Source organism: Electrona antarctica (assembly GCF_951216825.1).
Source record: "Electrona antarctica genome assembly, chromosome: 15".
NCBI classification, from domain to species: Eukaryota; Metazoa; Chordata; class Actinopteri; order Myctophiformes; family Myctophidae; genus Electrona; species Electrona antarctica.
In genome coordinates, this window is record NC_136796.1 from 36,632,751 (window position 1) to 36,655,602 (window position 22,852).

Below are 22,852 nucleotides of genomic sequence, written 5' to 3' on the forward strand. Positions count from 1 at the left end.
ATCAATTATTAACATTACACAGTCTGCATTTGCAATCCTTAAAACAGGAACAACATGAATTATATAGTATTAGTGGCTAATTGGAGGATGACAAAGTATATATACACAATCTCATCATGGGGATATATTGCTACATATTTTGCCCACAAAATATGTGCCTTGGATTCCATCATGTCTGACAAATAAATCCACCATTCCCTCTGTGCTTTCTACATTAACCACTTAAATCCCAGCATCCGTATTGTGGGTCAAAGCATTTTGCTGAAAATAGCAGATCGACAAGCTTATGGATCGGCTATTTTCAGTGAAAGCTTTCCCCACAACAGAAAACTGAGCTGCTAGCATAGAGCCCTGAGGGACTCCACTCAACCATATGGGGTTTAAGTTTAAGTGGACAACTTAAACTTTGTTTTTTTTTCAACCAAGGTTGTTATTAGAGAAAGTAAAAGATGAGTGTTGCTTTCTTTAGTTTTCGCGATTTTAGCTATTTTTGACAGAAGAGACGGGGGCATTCGAACAAGTGGCAACATTTGTATTTTAAAAAAGAATTACGGCGATTTCTTAATTATTAGAAGAATTACTATAGTCCTACTAGACCCCAGAAAGTTTAATCTGGCCATAAAAGACCACAGGATCTATTGAATGTGAAGGGGCGGTGGTGGTTCAGGGGTAGAGTGGCCGGATGGTAACGGCAAGGTTGCCAGTTCGAACCCGGGCTCCCCCAGAGTTAGTGTTGAATTGTCCTGCTGGTTGGTGCCTTGCATGGTTTCTTCCGCCATTGGTGTGTGAATGTAATGCACAATCTATGTAAAGTGCCTTGGATAAAGGCCCTATATAAATGCTCCATTTTACCATTTATCTTTTACTTTCTCTAATAACAACCGTCCTAAAACATGAACCTTGGTTAACAAAAACAAAGTTGTCCTTTAAGCAAACTTGGGAGCCACTAGCTGCTCAAAGTGCCACTGTTGTCGGGAGTGATGGCTGCAGGTGCGCAGGAAGAGGCCCGTCTCCTCCGTCTTGGTGCCGTTACCTCCCCTACCCTGGCCCCTCTCAGCCTGGCGGGCGGCTTCCTTCTTCACAGCCTCCAGACACAACTGGGACTGCAGATGCACTAGCTGTCCACTCAGCTGGAAGGAAGGAGGGGGGAAAACATTGTACTTTTACTCCACTCCAGTTATTTGAATACTTTAGTTACTAGTTTACTTTGTAGATTCGGAACTCGCCCACGGGGCGAGTTCCGAAAGGTATCGCAGAAGTGCATTAATGACGATAAAGAACACCCTCGAGTTACCCTTAACAGTTACCCTTAAAGCGCAAATAACAAGCATTTTAAAACTGCTTTTGTCCCTCAAAGTTATTTCTAATGGTTTGAGCCTCAATCACCACTCTGATATAACCAGTCCTTGTCATTTCTTTCTGGACTTTGAAAGCAGTTTTAGCTGCAGTACCACAATGTCCTGAGGTGGTGGGGGTGCTGATATGCAGATTATTTAATATTTGAGTCATTATAATACTGATGCTAGATAAAACCAGGCTTGTTTCCATTCCATGCCAGCATGGAAAATCAACAATAGTGGACATTGTAAACAAAGTGGAAATGCAAATTTGGAACTGAAGACTGAAGAAGAGGAGGAATTATACAATGAGGACAAAATCAGTTGAGCTGTTCCTGAGAGCAATTTCCATTAAAGCACCTATATGATATGAAAGCCTGATTGTTCAAAATTGGTTATTTGTGGGGATAGAAAACACATATGGGAGCCCCAAAAACACAAAAGAAATTGATAAAGTTGAATTTTATGTTATAGGTCCTTTAAAACTAAGATAATTGCCGAAAAATAACAATTTTTCAATGACAGATGTAGCCACTGCGACCACAAATGTCCCAAGAAACTAGCTAGCCTAGCCACCAAGTCTGCTGCGCTCTGAGAGAAAAGCACATGCTGAATTCTTTGTTTTGATTAGTATGGGAACAACTCAACAAACATCTACCATTTCTGTCAGGAAAGGTCTGAGTCACACCACACATGAATCTGCTTCGCCAAAAACATCAACCCGGAATTTCACTCCAATAATTATGCTTTGGGTTAAGTACGCCATAGGGATAGAATAAGTGAGTCTGTGCAAGGTTATATGGTAAACCTTGACCCTTGTTCCCCAGGCTGACCTTTATGACCTTCCATTGGAGTGCGCTGATGTTTGGCTGCGGGGCAGTGCACGGGGACAGGACCACCCTGTCTCCTCTGGCGTCCAAACACAGGATGCCTGCAGGACCCCATCTCACCTCTCCCAAGGAGTTCAGCTCACAGTGCTGCAACAACATGGTGAAAGAGATACATCTTTGGGGTATCCATTCTCTGCTTCTTTTTTTTATCCCACGATTTTGTAACCCATTTTTTCACCCAGTGTCAATTATCTAATGTAATCCTGGGCTCCACACTCCCTCCGCCAACCTGGGGAGAGCAACGGACTGACCTCATGCTTCCTTCAATGCATGAGGGTCCAAGCTGCATCTTTTCACCTGACAAGGGGGAGTTTCCCCGGTTGGACGTAGCGCGTGGAAGGAACACGTTATTCCAACCAGTTCCTTTCCCCTCCATCAGTCTTTATGTGTAGACACGTTTTCATTTGTATTCCATTTTGAGCGGTGCACACCGCTCCTTCAAATGGCTATGCGTGTCCCTCCCTGTGTCTGTCCGTCTGTCCCTATGGATGCTTAGAGTGTATGGGTGTTTAGAGTAGGACCTTTGACCCCTGCATGCAGCATGCTGATTGGGGTCAGGAAGGGTCTTTAAAACCCTGTGCTTGACTCCTGATTGGGACACACACACACAACACACACACACACACACACACACACACACACACACACACACACACACACACAGTAACTATAACGATAAAAGTATAGTTTCACCGCTTTGTTTGTGTGTCAAAACCGTAAGCACTTTCTAACCTCCACTTGTATGCGAGTGCCATTAGTATTTTGTTATTATCATCATCTTTGTCATGGATGGGTACCTGGTTGCCAGTGCCGCTGCAGGGCGCTATGTTCATGCCTCCTCCCTGCAGACCCTGTCCTCGAGGGTAGTCTGCACAGTAGCTGGTGCCAACGTTGTAGAGCTGCAAACATGCAAGCACGTTAGAGCAGTGGTTTTCAACCAGTGGTCCTTGAGGGGGATCCAGGTGGTCCCCAGCTAAATGATGGAGAGTTGGTAACCCTTCTAGGTCTTTAACTGACCTGAACTTTGACTGTAGAATAATTGTTATTTTTATTTTTTAATGTTTTTTTGTGTGGCTTTCGCCTTTATTTTATTATTTTTTGTATGGAGGGACAGACAGTAGGCTGACAGGAAATGGGGAGAGAGATGGGGGGGATGACATGCAGTAAGGGCCGTTGGGATCGGGAGTCGAACCCGCAGCACACTGCCAGACTGGATTACCAGCCAAGGTGCCTGGACCGCTGAGCCACGGCCCAGGCCAATAATTGTTATTTTGATCAACGTTTGGCTGTCATCTCTCCTAATGGTACCAACATCAATACAGAATGGAATTGTGGACTAAATCCTATCCAACGACAACAAAACATTCTTAGTTTTGGGTCTGAGAGGCTAAATGACATCAAAATGGTGGTCCGTGGTTCAAATGCTGAATAAACTAGAACTGCACTCTGTCGGGTGCCAACTTGCAGAGCGCGCAAGTTGAAATTTGAAGTTGAAATGAAATACTAAAACAACAAATAAACCTTTAAAGAGATGTCGATGGTGACCACCGAAAAGTGAACATGCATTCATGCAATGTATATGCATGAATGCATGCGTGTCTGGATGGAATGCAAATGTATTGGTTTTTAGTAGGGGTGCAAGATTATGAAATTATGACCGATATCCGATCTCAGATTATTTGCAGGGTCATATCTGCCGATACCGATTCTGACCGATTTCAAGATTATACAGAGGACCACAATAGAGGGTATGCGCATGCATAAAGTGAATGGGAAATCGAGTGGCAAAGTGAGTGGAAAAGTGAGTTTAACGTCACTCAGCATCGTCTAATGCAATCAGACTTTTCATGGGCTGTCAAGGCCAGAAAGTAGTGATTTGCCACTCAGTAGGCGTTCCCGCATAACTTCCGGGTATGATGATGATGTCACGCGCATACCCTCTATGGAAACAAGACTAGGCCCTCCTAGAGGCGTGGCCCAAAGTGTTAATAAAGTATTCAATCAATCAATAAATAGCCTATAGCCTGCTCTTTTCCAAGTGTCTGTTTTCACAACTGAATGACTACTGAATGAGATGAGTACAGTACTTAATGTAAAGTTTATTTTTACTTAAGATTTTACATCATATTTGATTGGGGGCACTGGGGGGACACTGGGGAGGCACTGTCTGGGGAGGTACTGGGGGTCACTGGGGGGGGGGGGCACTGTCTGGGGAGGCACTGGGGAGACACTGGGGGGGTACTGGGGGGGGCACTGTCTGGAGGGGGCACTATTTGGGGGGTGCGTGCGTGCGTGTGTGCGTGCGAGAGAGCGTTTACCTCTCCTGACAGTGCAGTTCTGTCCTGGGGTATGTAGAGTTCAGGGTAGACGGTAGTCAGGAACCAGTGGAAGGTACGACAGCCCAGCCTTCTCTTCAGTCTCACGCGCTCTGTGATATTGGGGCTCTCGGACTGCTCAGGGAAATAAAGAATTCACTGTAGATCTCCCTATATGTATGCTATTTCGTGAACAAATCAAAACTAGACTAAAATGTTAGGAAGGGACTAGTGGACAAGAGATCCAGTATAAGTAATTTTACACTTGGTTGCATGCTGAAAATAGCCAATCTACAAGCTCACAACGTGTAAAGTCAGTCATTACGCACGCACACGCACACTCACACTCACACACACACACACACACACACACACACACACACACACACACACACACACACACACACACACACACACACACACACACACACCTGCCTAATGAAGTGAGCCAGAGTGTCTCTCCTGTAGTAGATCTTGCTGTAGGAGTCCATCCAGGTGTCTGCGACGCGGATCTTGTTCTTTTGAAGCAGCTCCTGGTCGGCCAGGGGGGTCGGCAGGTGAAGGTGGTGCAGGTGGGCCACCCGCGAGCAGGGCACCACCTCCATAGAGCCCCCACACAGCCACACCTAATAATTATAAATAAAGTAGACACACTCCGTGACAAAACAAAGTTCTTTTCCTCAATCCGTCCCAGAGGAGCAGACTGCCCCCCCGAGCGCGAACAATGAGGCCACGATCTAGCTCGCCATTATTTGTAGTGTATTGCCATTATTTGTCATATATTGAGTGTCCAGGAAGCACTTTTTACCCTGTTGCATAAATGATTGGAGACGCCAGGCATGTCCTTATTTCTGTATCATTTTATTAAGGACAAAGCTTAGTTACCAAATTCATGATCAGTCCATTCCAGAGCCATCCTAGAGCAGTCCCCTCATAGCTGTCCCCGATCTCATCTGGAACCTGGCTACAGATCTCACTCTGACTGACTGGATTCTCGACTGACCTCTCTGACTGGATTCTGTGGATTCTCACTGGATTCTCTGGATCTCCGCACATTTGAGACCCTCTTTATAATTCTCCCCAAATAGTGCATGTAGGGTGTGCACCCCAACGCCCTTGTATGTGTGTACGCACGTGCATGTGCGTCCCCAGACCACCGCATACTAAGTAGATGGTCACTTCTATAGATTATTAACACAATGGTATCCACGGTTCAATACAATAGCCTTTACAATTTCATAGCAGACCTTTTCAACTGATCACATAGGCCCTCCTTGGAATGTGTCTGTGGGCCAGCTAATATCAAGCCTCTCAGAACTTACATGCAGGAACTCAGCTAGTGAAGGTTTGTCCTGCACAACAACATGACATTATACAACATTATATGGATATTTCATCGTAATGTGGCTTTGTAATATACGACAAAAGTTTATTATTATTATTAATATTATTATATCAAAGGACCAACCAAGACGAGATTGTGTGTGTGCTTATTATACTATAGTGGTTTACAACCAGTGGTCCTTGAGGGGGTTCCAGGTGGTCTAAAATGATGCAGCGTTGGTAACTTATAGATCTTTAACTCTTGAGAGCGTAACATGAAAGCAAATGGACCCGTCCATTTCTCCATAATTAACTCTCAAGAGTTAAATAATTGTTAAACATCTGCATTACTTAATTCACAAGAAGTATACACAATTAGAGAATGTAGATGAATTAGTAGATGAGTTATTTTGATCAAGGTTTGCCTGTTATCTTTCCTGATGGTACCAACATCAATACAGCATGGAATTGTGGACAAAATCGTATCCAACGACAACAAAATATTCTTTAGTTTTTGGTCTGAGAGGCTAAATCTCATCAAATGGTGGTCCGTGGCTCAAATGCAGAATACATTGGTAAATGGAACAGCCTTTATCCCAAGCGCTTTACAGTGTGCATTACATTCACAGTTTCACACACTGACAGCGGAGGAAACCATGCAAGGCACCAACCTGCTCATCAGGAGCAGTTAGGGGTTAAATGTCTTGCTCAAGGACACTTTGACACTACTACCCAGGGAGATAGGGAACCTTCCAACTCCCAAGTGGCCGATCTATCTCCTCCTGAGCCACTGCCGCCCCCAATGTAGAAGGTAGGAGGTTCAAGAACGTTATTTGTTACACAGGATCTGACACAAATCTTGACCTGATGGTCAAGATTCAATTTATCCTCTGAGCAAGCAGGCAGGCTCTATTAGCTCAATGCGTCAGCAATTAGCCGTTCGCTAAGTTCCACCCAAGCCCGTTCTTGGCCAATACCACGTTAGCGACGGTTACTAGGTAAGGATCCTGGTCACGCTTTCAATGCTGGTCAAAATGGTTAAGCAGTATCAATAAATATATTTGCTGTTATGTAACAGTGTGGACCTCAGAAAGAGGGTTTGTTTTCTTACCTTGTTATGAGCAAACTAGTCCATTCCATGAATTATTTCGCTCCGTTGTGCAGGTTAATAGTAAATATTAGAAATAAAAACAGGCTCTCATTGACTTCCATTGTAACGGGGAAACAGCTCTCAAAGTCACTCTTTAGCACATAAGTGTACACAACAAAAGCGGATTCTGACCGTTTATGACATCAGAAAAACTCATGCCGTTTTATTTTCGTCTTTTGATTTATAAAGTAACTATTTTGGTTGGAGTGAAGCGGTTCTGCGGTGTTCCCAACTCTCGTTTGTAAACAAGTCGCCACGCTGTTTGAAATGAAATGAAATGAAATGAAATGATTACTATATTTACCCAGGGTATCTGGGCTAAGCTCAAGAACTTGTTTCCAGCTAGGCCCTGCTCATAGAGATGCACCCAGCTGCAGCCTCGCAGACGAGCAGCAGACATTTCTCCTAAAGTGTCTCCCTCAAACACGTCCATTGTGTATGTTTTTTAGCGACAAGCGGACAAGATCAAATACATGTTTGGATGTTTACATCCAACGGCATTCCAATAATACACTTCAGGAGTTGGTGTACAGATTTGGACCAATCAGATCGTTTTGTAGGCATACCTATCGGATCTTCTTTCCACACAAACTAGTCAAAACAAGACAACGTTGACATTTTTTATTAAAAATAAAACCGCATGAGTTTTCCTGATGTCATAAACGGTCAGAATCAGCTTTTGTTGTGTTCGCTTATGTGCTAAAGAGTGACTTTGAGAGCTGTTTCCCCGTTACAATGGAAGTCAATGAGAGCCTGTTTTTATTTCTAATATTTACTATTAAAGTGCAAAACGGAGCGAAAGAATTCATGGAATGGACTAGTTTGCTCATAACAAGGTAAGAAAACCAAGCCTCTTTCTGAGGTCCACACATGCTACAGCAAATATATTTATTGACACTGCTTAACCATTTTGACCAGCATTGAAAGCGTGACCAGGATCCTTACCTAGTAACCGTCGCTAATGGGACTTAGCGAACGGCTAATTGCTCAGGAAACCGGGTTTCGGGCGGAAAGTTAGTTACATGGTTCAGAATCAGAATCATCTTTAGTCACATCACAGTAGCCTACAAGTACAAAAGTGGGTGAAATTCGTTTTTGTGCATAGTCATTATTCTTTTTCTTATTCTTATTATATCGTGGGGTGGCCGGGCCAACGTGGCCAGCGATATGTTTTTAAGATCCCTCCCCCCCCATATATTGAGGACATTATTCATGAACATACATGAATACAGTACATAAATACCCCTCATTTCCCGCCCGACAGCTTTCCTTTACCCTGATTGACAGTTCAATCTGCTCCGCCCCCCGTAGCAGCATGCCCGGGTCATAGGCTCCCACACTTTGGAAGAAATGCCTGTCAATGACCAGGACTCCACCTCCTAAGGCCGGGCTCCTATCAGAATGAGATTCAAATTCAGAATCACTTTGTTTGTCAGGAACAAAACTTAGGGAAGGAAATTGTCATAGAGGCCCACCAGGGATAGCAAAGGGACTCACATGCCTTACTCAAGTAAAAGAAAATAATAATTATGAATAATGATTTCTAAAAAAGGTATTTAAAAAATAGATAGACAGATAGGAATGCAGACAGAAAAATAGATCTATATAAACTGTTCAGTGACAGAAATCCTCACGTACAGTATAAAATACTTCACATTATACTCAAGTACAATAACATGGTTATTGTTCTTTATTACTTCCCACCTCAGTGAACAATTTATAAGGTATCACATTGCATACTGTACAGTAACACAGTGGTTTTCAACCAGTGGTCCTTGAGGTGGTTCCAGGTGGTACCCAGCTAAATGATGGAGAGTTGGTAACCAAATGGACCCTTATTACATCTTTAACTCTTGAGAATGTAAAATGAAACCAAATGGACCCATACGGGCACCCTTACCGGTCCATTTGGTTTCATTTTACGCTCTCAAGAGTTAAATTATTGTTAAACATCTGCATTACTTAATTTACAAGAAGTCTACACAATTAGAGAATGTAGAAGAATTGTTATTTTGATCAACGTTTGCATCAATTACATGTAGTCTCTACTAACGGTACAAACATCAACACAGCATGGAATTGTGTACCAAATCTTATTCCAACAATAACAAAATATTCTTTGGTTTTGAGTCTGAGAGGGCAAATCTCATCAAACGGTGGTCCGTGGCTCAAATGCCAAATAAATAATGGGCCTTGATATGAAAAGGGTTGAAAACCACTGCTGTAACACATGGTAAGGAAAACAGGTGAAATCTTTCTCTCACCGGACGGGTTTGATGGCCGAATCTTGGTCTGTGTTTTGAGACTGAGGGAATGATTCCCAGCGGAAGTCCAGTCTCCAGTCAAACACTCCTCTCACTGGCCACTGGGTTAAATTGTACTGGAAGGTCTGCCAGTCTATCACATCGATAACAGGGGAAACCACACGGGTCCTAGACACAAAGAATCACCACAGAGAAGCATTACTGACACCCACATTTCACCCACTTCAAATGCTATCATCAACCCATAAAGACCATGTAACTGGAGCCTACTGGCTGCTATTAGGTAACACGGAAGTGAAATTACTGCAGCCGAAGTGAAAACATTGTGGAACGGCGCTATACAACTTTGCTTTATGTTTACTTACGTGGCCGGTTAAGACTGGTTAGATTTCTGGTTTAAAGACGTTTTGTACCATACAATTGTATAAGTACAGAACAACAAATGTCTGCTTTCGCCATCTTTGTTGAAGAAGAGTCTGGGCAATTATGTTTTAGTTTCTGTTATGCCAGTGTTATTTTTTAGTTGGCTAAGACTAGACTAAAACTAAATAGTTTAAGTATAGCCTAGGCAGGCCTAAAGTTCAGAGACTGAGCTTAAATCAGAATTTCCTACTAAAAGTAACACTAAGCCTAAATTGCTAAAATACTTTTAGCAATACGTCAGTAATAGTCGGACGCGACCAACACCACGTCGGACAATGACTGACAACAACAACAACAACGTCTCCGCTCCAGTAGAGCCCACTGACTCCAGTATATGGCCTTGATAAGTTACCTACTGGTTGATAACACTCAAATCCGCTTTTTTTTAAAGGCATGCATTCACTTCAGCCAGCATATGGCCTCTCAAGTAATGTTTGGGGTGAAGTGTCTTGCTCAGTGACACTTCGCCCTTATAGACTTGACCGAGGGTTGAACTGGCGACCTTCTGATTCACAACCATCTACGGCTGTCCAATTCAATTAGTTATCCAGCTCATTATGTCTTTCTCCATGCTTCGTGCATTTCCCCCCCATCATTAAAGCTGATATCTGTGTGTCAGTGACTCAGAGAGAGACTATGCTGGATGCATGCATGCATCACTGTCTCCGGCTTCGGGTTTACACAGCTCGTGTTTTAATACATAGCAGCCAAGTTCAACATAAACACACTATCCGTTGTTGTGGTCTGTTTTAATTTACGGACAGATGCGATTCATTTACGCTTGTCTTTTTCTTTCTTTTCACAAGAATGACTGTGTGGAATGATGGCAAGAAAGAAAGGAAAGAATGAAGAGGTTAAACGAGAAAAGAAAAAGAGACAAAGGGTCAAAAATGAAATGAGTGGTTGCAGACTTCACGCCTAATTACCTAATTAGAGCCACTCCACAGGCAGTTTGAGCCAAATCAGGTGAGCCTGAGGCATAAGTTCACGCACTCCTCTCCCACCTCACTAATGAATATATACACACGTCTCCCTTCTCACTGTCTGCTGTTACTGTATGTGTGTAATACTTTGATGAGGATATCTGTAAAGTTGATGTTTGTAAAGTTAAAGTGATATATTCTAATATCTTCTTGTTGAGGGAGTTGGATAATAATATACTTTATGTAGCACCTTTCATTCATACATGCTCAAAGTGCTTTACAGGGCAGAACAAAAAAATAGCAATAAAACACAAGCAAGCAGTTAAAACAGTAAAACAAGGGCAAAGAACATAAAAAAATAAAAGCATAAAAGCATAGAAGAAGGAAAAACACATCAGTCAGAACAGAGTTGAAACACAGATATTAAAAACTCAACTAGAGCCTGGGCTGTGGCTCAGCGGTCCAGGCACCTTGGCTGGTAATCCAGTCTGGCAGTGTGCCGCGGGTTCCGACTTCCGATCCCAACGGCCTTTACTGCATGTCACCCACCCCCATCTCTCTCCCCATTTCCTGTCAGCCTACTGTGATTCTATCCCTCTACAAAAAAAATCAAAAATCAAATAAAGGCAAAAGCCACAAAAATAAATGTTTTAAAAACCCAACTAAGCAAGAGTGAAGTGGTGAGTCTTGAGTTGAGCTTTAAAAATGTCTACAGAGGGTGCGTGTCTGAGCTGTATGGGAGTTTATTCCCAGCAGAAAGAAAGCTGCTTCACCACATGTTTTAGTAGACTTTTTTTTTTAGGCACTTCAAGCAGGCCAGCTGTGGAGGACCTGAGGGGGAGGTTAGGGACATATCTAGGTAGGCAGTCACGGAGGTAAGAAGGTGCAAGACCATTTAGGGCTTGGTAAAAATCATTTTAAAATCAATCCTAAAAAACCACCGGGAGCAAATGATGAGGTAGAACCCAGGCAAAGACATCACCTCTCAATGGCTCATAGTTAAGACTAACAGGGGCGGGCTGTGGCTCAATGCATGAATATGTATTGGCATCTGTTTGTTTTGTCAATATTCAGGACACCTTTTAGGTATAACAGCTATGTAACATTACAAACACAACGCACGTACAGTTGGAGGCCATCGATATTTTTGCTGAGGTTTGCGTGATCTGCGCAAAAGGACAGTTAAACCATTTTGGGCGGGAACCCCTTTTGGTGTTTTAAACATTATGTTATAATTTAGCTATTGAAAAATAGCAGATCTACAAGCTCATAGCGCGCCACCGAGTGGCGCGCTACGAGCTTGTAGGTCTGCTATTTTTGAAAAATCGTGAAAATATTTATTTCAGAAAACTGGAGGATTTAGAAGGATTTTTTTAAATTTTGAGGTCAGGCCTAAATGGGTCAAATGATAAGAGACAATATCGGTGGCACCCAACTGTACAGTGGTGGGCTACTGCATATTGTATACCTGTCCTGTGCCACTCTCTCCAGCAGGGGCTCCAGCCAGCCTCTGTGGCACTCGCAGTGCGAGTCCATGAACACCAGCACCTCGCCCGCAGCCCTGGCAGCACCCAGCGAGCGACACCCACCAATGCCCAGGCGCCTGGTGCTGCGAATCAAGCGCACCCCGTCCAGATGAGCCACATATTCGCTCAGCACACTCTTCAGGTGACCTGTGGGCAGCACGGGGACAGAGACAGCCAGAGCAAAGCACAGGTGTGTTCAGTGTAGGGATGGAGCTTGTTCATTTTGATTGATAACGAGCACCTTATCGATCAGGCTTATCGAGCCGGGTTCTTATCGAGCCCATTATTGAGCATTTTGTGGAAAGACGAGAGACGATAAATTGTGAACAGAACCGGTATCTCTTACTATAGGGCCTTCAAATACAGAACAGATGGAAGGCAATTTACCTTTTTACCAATAAAATAATATTAAAGAAACTGTTAACTGGTTAATATGTGTACCGTCACTTTAAAAGCGTAATTTTGTTTACCTGGACAGCGCTGGTTGGCAGGTATCAATACACTTTTAGACTGACTGTTTGTGCCAGCATGGATGATTACATTTATTTCTTGATCGCCTCTTGTCTTCATTGTTTAAACATGACATCATGGGTCGCTATGCTTGATAACATGCTTGATAAGCCCTAAAACATTGGCCAAGTTGTCAAATATTACCTAAGAACGAAGGGGAAACTAAAAATAGACATCACCTAACTAACTAATAATAACTTTTACATTTTAATAAACCAAGACTTAATCCCTAAATCTCAGTTTAAGGAGTTTTACTTCTATTTTCTATACGGTGAGCGAGTCTTTTCCTGTCAAAGTTTCCCTTATGTTTTTGAGACCTGCACCACTACCGTAGTCAAGTTTGGAAAGAAAAAAAGGACGAAGAAAGGCGCAACAGTTTTCTCAGTGCTTCAACATTTTAATAACCAAAAATAGCAGTTCAAGTATAGGCTCCTCAACATGCCCGGGTTCACATTCTGGCAAGTGGACTGAGAGACCGGTAGCCTATAGGCATGGATAATAATATAGATGGATGGATGGGTGGGTCAGGTGGATGGATGGATGGATGGATGGATGGATTGATGGGTAGACAAACTCATTTGAAAAAAAAAATATATATATATATAAATCAACGCAGGCATGTGCACACATAGTCAGCTGACTCACCGTGCTGGCTGAGGTCGTCCACTAGCAGGACCTCATGCAGGTACTGGCGGGGCACGGTGTCCAGAACGCTGTGCACGGTGCGCAGCAGCGTGGACCAGGCCTCGTCGTGGAAGCAGATGACCACGCTGGCAGAGGGGAGAGACTCGCTGTACTGCTCCCCCAAACACCTGTATTTACGCAGTGATGGGGGAAAAAGTATGTTTTTGCTTAAAGCGACACTTAAAACTCATATGTTAATGACGTTCAATACTGCAATATAGAAATACTTTGTTAAAAGTAAAAAGTCTGGAATTCAAAATGTATACCTGAGTAAAAGTACAAAAGTATTGGCCTCAAAATGTACTTCAGGAGCTCCAAAAGTAAAAGTACTCATGCAGAATGTCCCTCCCATTTCAAGTTTTCAAATGTGTATTAAAATCTATTGTGAGCTTTAGTTCGGCTATTTTCAAATGGCCAAAGTATATCTAGGACTGAAATGGTTAATCTAGTCTATGTTTTGTAATAATAATAAAATTCTACAAAGTAACTAGTAACTAAAGTTTTCAAATAAATGTAGTGGAGTAAAAGTACAATAATTGTCTCCGAGATGTAGTGGAGTATTAGTAATTGGAAATTGAAATTAGGTAGGCTACTGACTACTACAGTATAGGCTACAAATACCTCAAAATTGTACTTAAGTAAACAGTACTTAGTTACTTTTCACCTTTGCATGTAAGTGAAACAATAAATAAGCTACAAATGGTACAAGGGGAGAGGAGTTATGTTAACTAAGTTGTGTCTACAATCAAATCAATGCAAAGTCCAGTCTGTCCTTCGTCGTGCGCGCTTGGCCATTCATTGCACAGGGTGGTCAGGTCACTTACGCAGGATGGCGCGCTTCGGGCAGTCCACGGTGCAACGAAATCCGCTCGCTAATCACCTCGTTGAAACCGTATTTCTGAACCGCAGCCAGCTCCATCATGTCCTTCTCCAAACCTTCCTGCGCCTTTATTGGCCGAACCGCCTTCCCCATAGCCCCGCGCGTCAACGGTGATGTTGTTGGAGCGGTGGTGGTGTGACTGGTGTCCTTATTTGGCCCCGGCATAAGCATCTTGTAACTCCCTTTCCTCTGCGGTGGTGGTGGTGGAACCGGCGGGTTCTTGCTGCCCTGCTGCTGTGCCGACGCCGCCGGCACGAATAAAAGTTGGTCCTCTCGGAGAGAAGTGAGGGGCGAGAGGAGCCCCGTGCGGACCTTCGACGCCGCCGGATCCCGAGAGTCCACGATGACCTCGAGGTCCGGCGGGTCGGGGATCCGTTGGTTGTGTGGACCACCGCGGGGATGAAGGCTCGTGGCTCTCTGACGATGATGATGATGCTGATGATTATTCTGGTCCCGATAGACGAGCTCGGAGGAGAGGCCGAGGGCAGCCAGGGCGATGGCGAGTAGCAGCAGCCAGAGGAAGCAGCACATGCGTCGCCGGGGAGCTCGCACTCTGCCCCGCAGTAGCCTCATAACTGGGGAGGAATGGATGGGAGTGAGCAGGAGAGAGAGAGAGAGGAAGATTCTCAGAGAGCACTCAGGAGAAGTTAGTGGGGCTGCTGCTGGGGCACCATGCTACTCCGGACCGCTGACCTGTCCCTTTCTTTGATATCGACGGCATTGTGAAGAGATTATCCTATAAACTGTGGATTTAGCCTCACAACCCACCCAAGCGTCCATTTATTAACCGTTTGAAGAGCATTCCATAACGCGTCGAACTTCATGTGATAGAAGCTGCTGTTGTGGTTTGAACTGAAGAAGACACCCTCATATTGGTGTTTAATAACAGAGGTGCACCACCACCATGGTCTCTCTCATCCGGAGCGCCTCCTCGCGGTCCTAAAGACCTGCAGGCCACTTTGATGCAGGCAGGCAGCACCTGATGTCCAGCAACAAGTTCCTGTCTGTGTGTAGACTTTATATTTCAGTGGTTTTCAACCAGTGGTCCTTGAGGGGGTTCCAGGTGGTCCCCAGCTAATTAAATGATGGAGAGTTGAGTTGGTAATCAAATGGACCCTTAGATCTGTAACTCTTGAGAGCGTAAAATGAAACCAAATGGACCTGTTTCATTTTATGCTCTCAAGAGTTAATCATCTGCATTACTTAATTTACAAGAAGTCTACACAATGAGAGAATGTAGATTGTCAATGTAGTATTTTGTTCAATGTTTGCCTGTTATCTCTCCTAATGGTATAGGCTACCAATCAATACGGAATGGATGGAATTGTGGACAAAATCTTACCCAACGAGAACAAAATATTATTTAGTTTTGTGTCTGATATAGGCTAAATGTAGCCTAATCAATTGGTGGTCCGTGGCTCAAATGCAGAATAAATAATGGGCCTTGATATGAAAAGGGTTGAAAACCACTAATTTTTAGTTCATTATGTTAAATTCCTGTTCATAAAAAGTGTCCTTCCCTTGAGTAGACTGACACTGACTCATATTGATATCTCAAATATCAATTAATCTCACCAAGCAAGCATCATTTAAGTTTAAGCTACCATACATTTAATTTCTTGGGGGGGGGGGTCTCAGCAGGCCATAACGGTCTGTTCATTGTATTTGTATTGAGAGAGTTGAGTTGATCTCCTACTGGCGCGTCATATCCAAGATGCTCTCTCTGGCCAGCTGGCGGCGGGCCTCGACGGTCCCATGACCGTCTGTTTGGGCTGCCGAAAGCCTCGCTGTTACAGCGACATGTGTAACCTATTCAATTCCGTCACCCCAGAGGTCGCCATTTCGACCAAAAACCACGAGAATCGCTTTCACCAGTTAGTAGAGTTAACTGTTAACTGTGGACGACACCATAAAGCATAAGCATTACACTTGTTTACAATATAGCCTAGGACTAGGGTCCACCATTTTCAATTCATCAGAACATTTAGAGACGTACAAATCACTATATAACAAAAAAACAGGAAGTCATCATAAAAGGACTGACTTCTTCATGTTTGATAATGATATAGCCTACATGGTTTAGTGAGAAAAAAAATGGCCCATGCCATGCATTTGATCCTCGCTTGCGGTAATGACTTTAATTTGACAGAATATCGTCAGTCACGCAATTCGATAGATCGCACATTTTGGAGTAACACCAGCGGCCGCAACAGCAGCCACGACCTCTCCTCCTGTTTTCCTCCCGAGAGAGAGTTGGCAGCCTCCGCTGTTGTTTTCCTCTGAATGGAGAAATGGAACTGGACTCCAAGCAGCACTGCAGCAGAGCTCTCTGCTGGACTGCTAAGTTAGCAGTGTTGATTTTGACAGCAAATTTCGATTTTAGTTTTTTAGTCAGTCTCTTGAATAGTTTTCATTTAGTTTTAGTCAGTTTTTTTAGTACATTTTTGTCACCCTGCAGAAAGTTTTATTAGTCTAGTTTAGTGTTAGTCTAGTTTTAGTCAACTAAATCTACAGTTGATTTGATGTAGTGATTTTACACTTGCTGAAAATAGCCGATCTACAAGCTCATGTGGTGCATCGCAGCGGTGAGCTTGTAGATCTGCTATTTTCAGCATGCAACCTATGTGTAAATGTCTTATACTGGATCTCTTGTCCACTAGTCCCTTCCTAACATTTTAATCTATTTTGTATTTGGTTGACGAAATTGTCAATGTATTTAGTCTTAGTTTTAGTCATCATAGAATTGTTTCCATTTAGTTTTCATCAGTGAAAAAAAGGTAGTCGACAGACTTTTTCGTCATAGTTTTAGTCGACAAAATCAACACTGTGAGTTAGTGCTATTTATTATCGAGTTTGGGGAAAATTAAGTGCCAACATTATGGGTCAGCGGGATCTGTTGTAATGACTTCGGGTCAGTGTTGACTTAAGCTGTGAAAGGCCATTGCTGGCTACCACCGCCTGCTACTTTTGGCAGCACTGCATGGCTTTGAAGCCAATTTGGCTGCATTGAGAGAGACCCCCTGTTTTGTTTTGGTGTCTGTGATTACCTACCTTGAATGAGGAGGAGGTGGGGTTAGGCTGGGGCTCCCTGTGTGTGTGTGTGTGTGTGTGTGTGTGTGTGTGTGTGAGTGTGAGTGTGAGTGTGAGTGTGAGTGTGTGCGTGTGCGTGTGCGTGTTTGTGTGTGTGTGTGTGCGCGCGTGCGTGCGTGTGTCATTCTCTTTGCACGAGATGACAGGGCAGATCAAACAGTGGCTTTTGATGGCACTGATTACAGTATACAGGGGGCGGAGACACCTGGAGCGCGAGAGAGAGATTGAAGTTGAAAGACTAGAGAGGAGCATGAAGACAGGAAGGGTGTGTGTGAGAGAGAGAAATACTAATAGATATGGGAATTTGGGAAAGTAAATATAATTATTATTAGGGATGTCCCGATCACGTTCTTTTGCTCCCGATCCGATTCCCATCATTTGATTTTGAGTATCTGCCGATACCGATTTGTCCCGATCCGATATTTCCGATCTTTCCCTCCCGATTCCGATATTTTGAAAATAACCCGATCGGCCCCGATTTCCAATCACGTGATCGGATCGGGACAAATTATACAATTTAAATATCTAACAACCAAAAAAACAACAACATGGGTACACTAAATGGAACCAACTCAAAGAACTGTGAAAAAGTGATAAGGACATATAGGACCACAATTATAGCCTACCTATGTATATGGTGTTTTCATATTTGTTGATGACATGTGTTATTTTTTACGCTATATGTTGAATAATTGAATACATATAGGGCCACAATGGAGTGAATGGAATGAAGTTTACTTTTCTTACTAATAAAGTATTCAATCAATCAAGAAAGAAGATGGGAAGAACTGGAAAAAGAGGATGTCATGGATGGCGTGAACAAAAACAAAACAACAAGCATAATAACAGAGAAGCCTTAGCACGAGGGAACACACACACACCTCCATCCCTCTCCACAAACATACTAACTAGTCTAAAACAATACACATAAACACTTAAGAGAACACACAGTCCGGGAATGTTAATGTTACAGGGCACATGTTTTGAGTACGAGAAGTTGGCCAACATGTATTTCCAGCACTGCACACACACACACACACACACACACACACACACACACACACAGTGAACACTCCCATATGCCCTGTCCTCTGGCCAAAACACATTGAATTGAAATTTCCACTGCCAGCACATTTCCAGACTACCGCACGCACGCACGCACGCACGCACGCACATGCACATGCACATGCACATGCACACGCACACGCACAGTCCGGGGTCCGGGCGAACACACATACTGTACGCACACACTCACACATTCACAGCAGGACCATGGTGCAGTCCCACGCATCCTCAGGAATGTGCCTGCATTCCTCACTCTTGTGGAGGCCAACATTGGAAATGAGAACAAGTAGCCTACTTGCAATGCATGCATGGATCCTGTACTCGCATATAAATATATAAATAATATACATACCTAATAACATACACTATAAGCACACACAGACACACACACACGCGCGCGCGCGCGCACACACAAATATACATTAGTACACACACATATGTTGCATGTAGGCAGGTAGGCCTGTACACTTGCATGCGTGCATACAGTATATTATGCATACAATATGAATGCACATACACAGAATAACACAACTGCCCATTCTAAAGCACTCTCACACACGCACATGTGCGCACACACTTGTTCAACCAAAGAACCAAAGAATATGATTTTTGGGCAGGATCTCCTCCTCGTCGATCTGTACTCTGTATGCACTGAGGACACTATAGCTGGAGCAAAAGTAAAGGTAGCAGAACCGAGATACAGTTGATAAACTTAACACAGGCACGTAACATTTTAAGTCAGGGGTGAAACAATCAGGCTTAAATAAAACTTTAGTCCAGTCAACCCCCGTCCGTATGCACAGTACTGCTTCCGTAAGATTGCATTAGGAAAACATGGTACTGGCTGACAAACAACCGCTTTGTAAGGTTGTTTCACCCCTGACTTAAAATTTGACGTGCCTGTGTTAAGTTTATCATCTGTAGCTCGGTTCTGATAACTACTTTTTGGAAACTATACTGCGAAAAGGGTTTTCGTCACTGTTTGTGGACGGCTCGACCCCATTTTGACCTGTGCAGGGATATATCCTGCCACGGAACCTCATCTCTGAGCTAAAGAGTAGATATTGAGGTTCCAAACGGAGCTAGAGCTCTCAATGTCATTTTGACTGCAGTAGACTGTGGACTCATGCCATGGACATGGTACTCAAACACCTCAAAGGCACCAAATCAGAACAGATATGTCAGACTACTACTAGACCTCACACAGTAGCTAGCATGATATGAGCAGGGGTTAGGAGAGTCCCAAATCTAATCTGGATACCCATTCGTCAGCAAAACAACAGCCTCTTTTCCTTTGAATTTGACGTTAGTCAACAGTCTGTCTCGAGAGACTAGGAGAGTCCTAGTCATAACCCCTGCTCATTATGCTACCCCAAACGTTTTTGGCCGTGCACCCCCTGTTACCTCCTGACCTAGATGACGCACGCCCAACACTAAGTCTCATTGCATTTGGCCGAAAATGATAATTTTTTTAATACGATTATGGCAAATAATCACTTCACAGAATGCCACTGCCTTGAGAGACATGCAGCTGCTGTACTCCCACAGCTGCTCTATACATCTCCTATACAACAGTGTTTACCGGATTTTGTCGTTTGTGTTAAATAACACCATAAAACCGACATTACCCTTTTCATGTCACGCACCCCCTAGAGGACGTTCGCGCACCACAAGGTGTGCACGCACCACAGTTTGGGAACTCCTGTGCTAGCTACTGTAGGCCTGGGTGAGATGGCTCAGGGTTAGCCTCGCGTTGCGAACAATATGCAATGGGCCTTAAAGATACTAACTCAAGGGACCAGTGCCCTTGCATGTACCTAGCTGTCTAACTAACTACGGTACTTCAAAAGAGTGAGTAAGGCCCACACACGGACGCCCGTCCACCAACACCAACACCACCAACCACCACCAACACCAACAGTAACTGTTACTCCACTGATCTCATTCCACCCAGATTCGGCACAAAGATGCATGCATGGGGATGAACTCATGTGACAATATTATGCCACCATAATGTGGAATGCCCAGCCAACAGCGTTCAAAAAGCATCTCTATACCCTCAAAACCATGCACCATAAAGAGTGGATGCACCAGTGCAAACTTGGAAAGCTGTACAACAAGTGCTTCAGGATACAGATCACGGGTACAGGAAGCATCGCCTTCTCCATATATGGCACTTTATTCTCTTCTCTCTTGCACAACACGTTTTTCACCAACCTTAATGTGATGTGACAATAAAGATTGATTCTGATTCTTCTGGCGACTGCCAATTATTGCAGACGCACGCACGCACGCACGCACGCACGCACGCACGCACGCACGCACACGCACACGCACACGCACACACACACACACACACACACACACACACACACACACACACACTCTTTTTCTGTAAATGTGTGCACAGACTAGAGACAAAGGGGAGGGAGTAGACTTTGATTGATTGATTGATTGAAGAATTTATTAACAGTTTGCAGAATTACAGTACATTTCAAGCACAAACTCAATACAAAGGCTGTTAACTGTGAGTGGACGACCCACTGTAGACTAGTATACTTACTTTACTTTACTTTACTAGACAGATATTGTACTTTTACTCCACAATTATTTGGAAACTTTAGTTTTAATAGTTATTTTGTAGATTTGGATTATTATTACAAACCATATATTAACCACTTCTGCCCATATTTGAAAACTTGAAATGGGACATTCTGCATAACGAGTACTTTCTACTTTTGTACATTTTGATACTCAAGTAATTTTTGATTACCATACTTTTACTTGTAATGGAGTAGTTCTACATTGCCATAAGCCCTGTTGATACTTTTAAGAAAACATGTGAGTACTTTTTCCATCACTGGACGGCCCGGGAGTGCATGAGAGAACAGACAGAGACAAAGTGAAAGAGAGAGAGAGACTGCAGAATGGTGCTGCTCTCTACTGGACGTAGCTTAGTAGTGTTTACATTTTCTCTGTCTCGCTAATACAAGACACATTATTTATACTTTAGTTTAGCCTACTGTACTGCATGTGTCACTAAACGAGTAAACGGATATCATGTGACCTAGCCGTGGTCACTCAGTCAGTCAAGAGTCAAGTCAGCCAAGTCAGTCAGTCAGTCAGTATCAGTCAGTCAGTCAGTCAGGCAGTCAGGCTGTCAGTCAGTCAAGAGTCAAGTCAGCCAAGTCAGTCAGTCAAGTCAGTCAGTCAGTCAGGCAGGCAGGCAGTCAGTCAGTCAGTTGCATGCATGCCTTGACTTGCGTTGCTCGTTAGGTTAATTGGCTTTATCAAATCACACACATCATGAGATTCTTTCATAATAAGGAAACGCTGTGTAGCTCCATGCACGTAAACTCTCACAAATAAACCAGTCTATGCCTATACATGATGCCATATATAAACAATAAAGAATAAATAAATTATGAATAAATAATACATGCAGCACTATTTAACGAAATCACTTAGCCTATAGGCTACTGTGTATAGGCTATCTCAAGTAGCCTTGATTTGGAAAAGAGTAAAAATAAAAACGTTAAATAAAATAAAAGCGTTTTAAGGAGCATGCAGTGATTTGAAGCATTTAAAGGTGTTTATAGATATCCTATTCTCCTATTAACTTAAGGGTTGGTATTGTGCTTATAGTTGTGTTGTTTTAATTGTGTTCCTCAGTCTCAATCAATTGTTATCAGTCATGGATGGAATTACTAAGCAATAAATGGATTTAATTTACCCCTTGTCATTTTGTGGATATTGGTATTTTTGGGAAGATGTTGTGAGGTGATTGAATGGACTTCAATGTTATGTTAGACCAGAAATGATTTACACATGGATTACTTAAAACAACAGTTCACTTGACGTCCAAAGAGATATCTCGTTTTGAAGAACAAGATCGAATTCTGCATAGTCATTGTCATTGTTGTTGATATTTCAAATTAGGCTACGCAGCTGTGCTGCAAATGTCCAAACTCATGTACAGTAGCCGGCCTCATATCACGTGTTAAGTTGCACAAAAGTCAGCATGGTATCCTGTTTCAACAGCTGCTCAATTTTGTAATGTCCCTTAATTCCAGGACAGATTGTTGGCTAAAACTAAGGCAATAAGTATATTAGCAGGATTGTTCTGCATGGTTCATAATTCTCAATTAGATTTGATGGCACATATAAAACCATAAAATGTCAAACCGCGAGGCTAAAGATGTATTGCAAGTCTAGGCTATAATTGTTTCGGCTAAATAACTTTATCCAGAACGAAACTTATTCTGTATCAATTAAAATCAAGGTTTTAATTCGAGTAGGTACATTTCTGAGTGAATGACACTGGCTAGCCAATTCCCTTTGAATTGAATAAATTCAATTACACGGCTATGTTTATTGAAAAGAGAATGGTCAAAATTATTTGATATCGATGAACGTTTCTGCAATACAAAAATGCTGAGAAATATTGCTTCAAAGTCCCTGCCCTTGACATT

General features: G+C 43.0%; 1 protein-coding gene across 1 annotated transcript; it reads right to left on the reverse strand.

Moving 5' to 3' along the window:
* Positions 1-912: 912 nt before the first annotated feature.
* Positions 913-15,038, reverse strand: LOC306937897 (polypeptide N-acetylgalactosaminyltransferase 15-like). Its single transcript, XM_079521923.1, has 10 exons — positions 14,170-15,038; positions 13,307-13,473; positions 12,094-12,298; positions 9,280-9,447; positions 8,291-8,408; positions 4,974-5,168; positions 4,546-4,677; positions 3,025-3,126; positions 2,171-2,314; positions 913-1,130 (listed from the first exon to the last, which is right to left on the reverse strand). The coding sequence occupies exons 1-10, from the start codon at positions 14,796-14,798 to the stop codon at positions 927-929; spliced, it is 2,064 nt and encodes a 687-aa protein (XP_079378049.1). The 5' UTR covers positions 14,799-15,038; the 3' UTR covers positions 913-926.
* Positions 15,039-22,852: the final 7,814 nt, after the last annotated feature.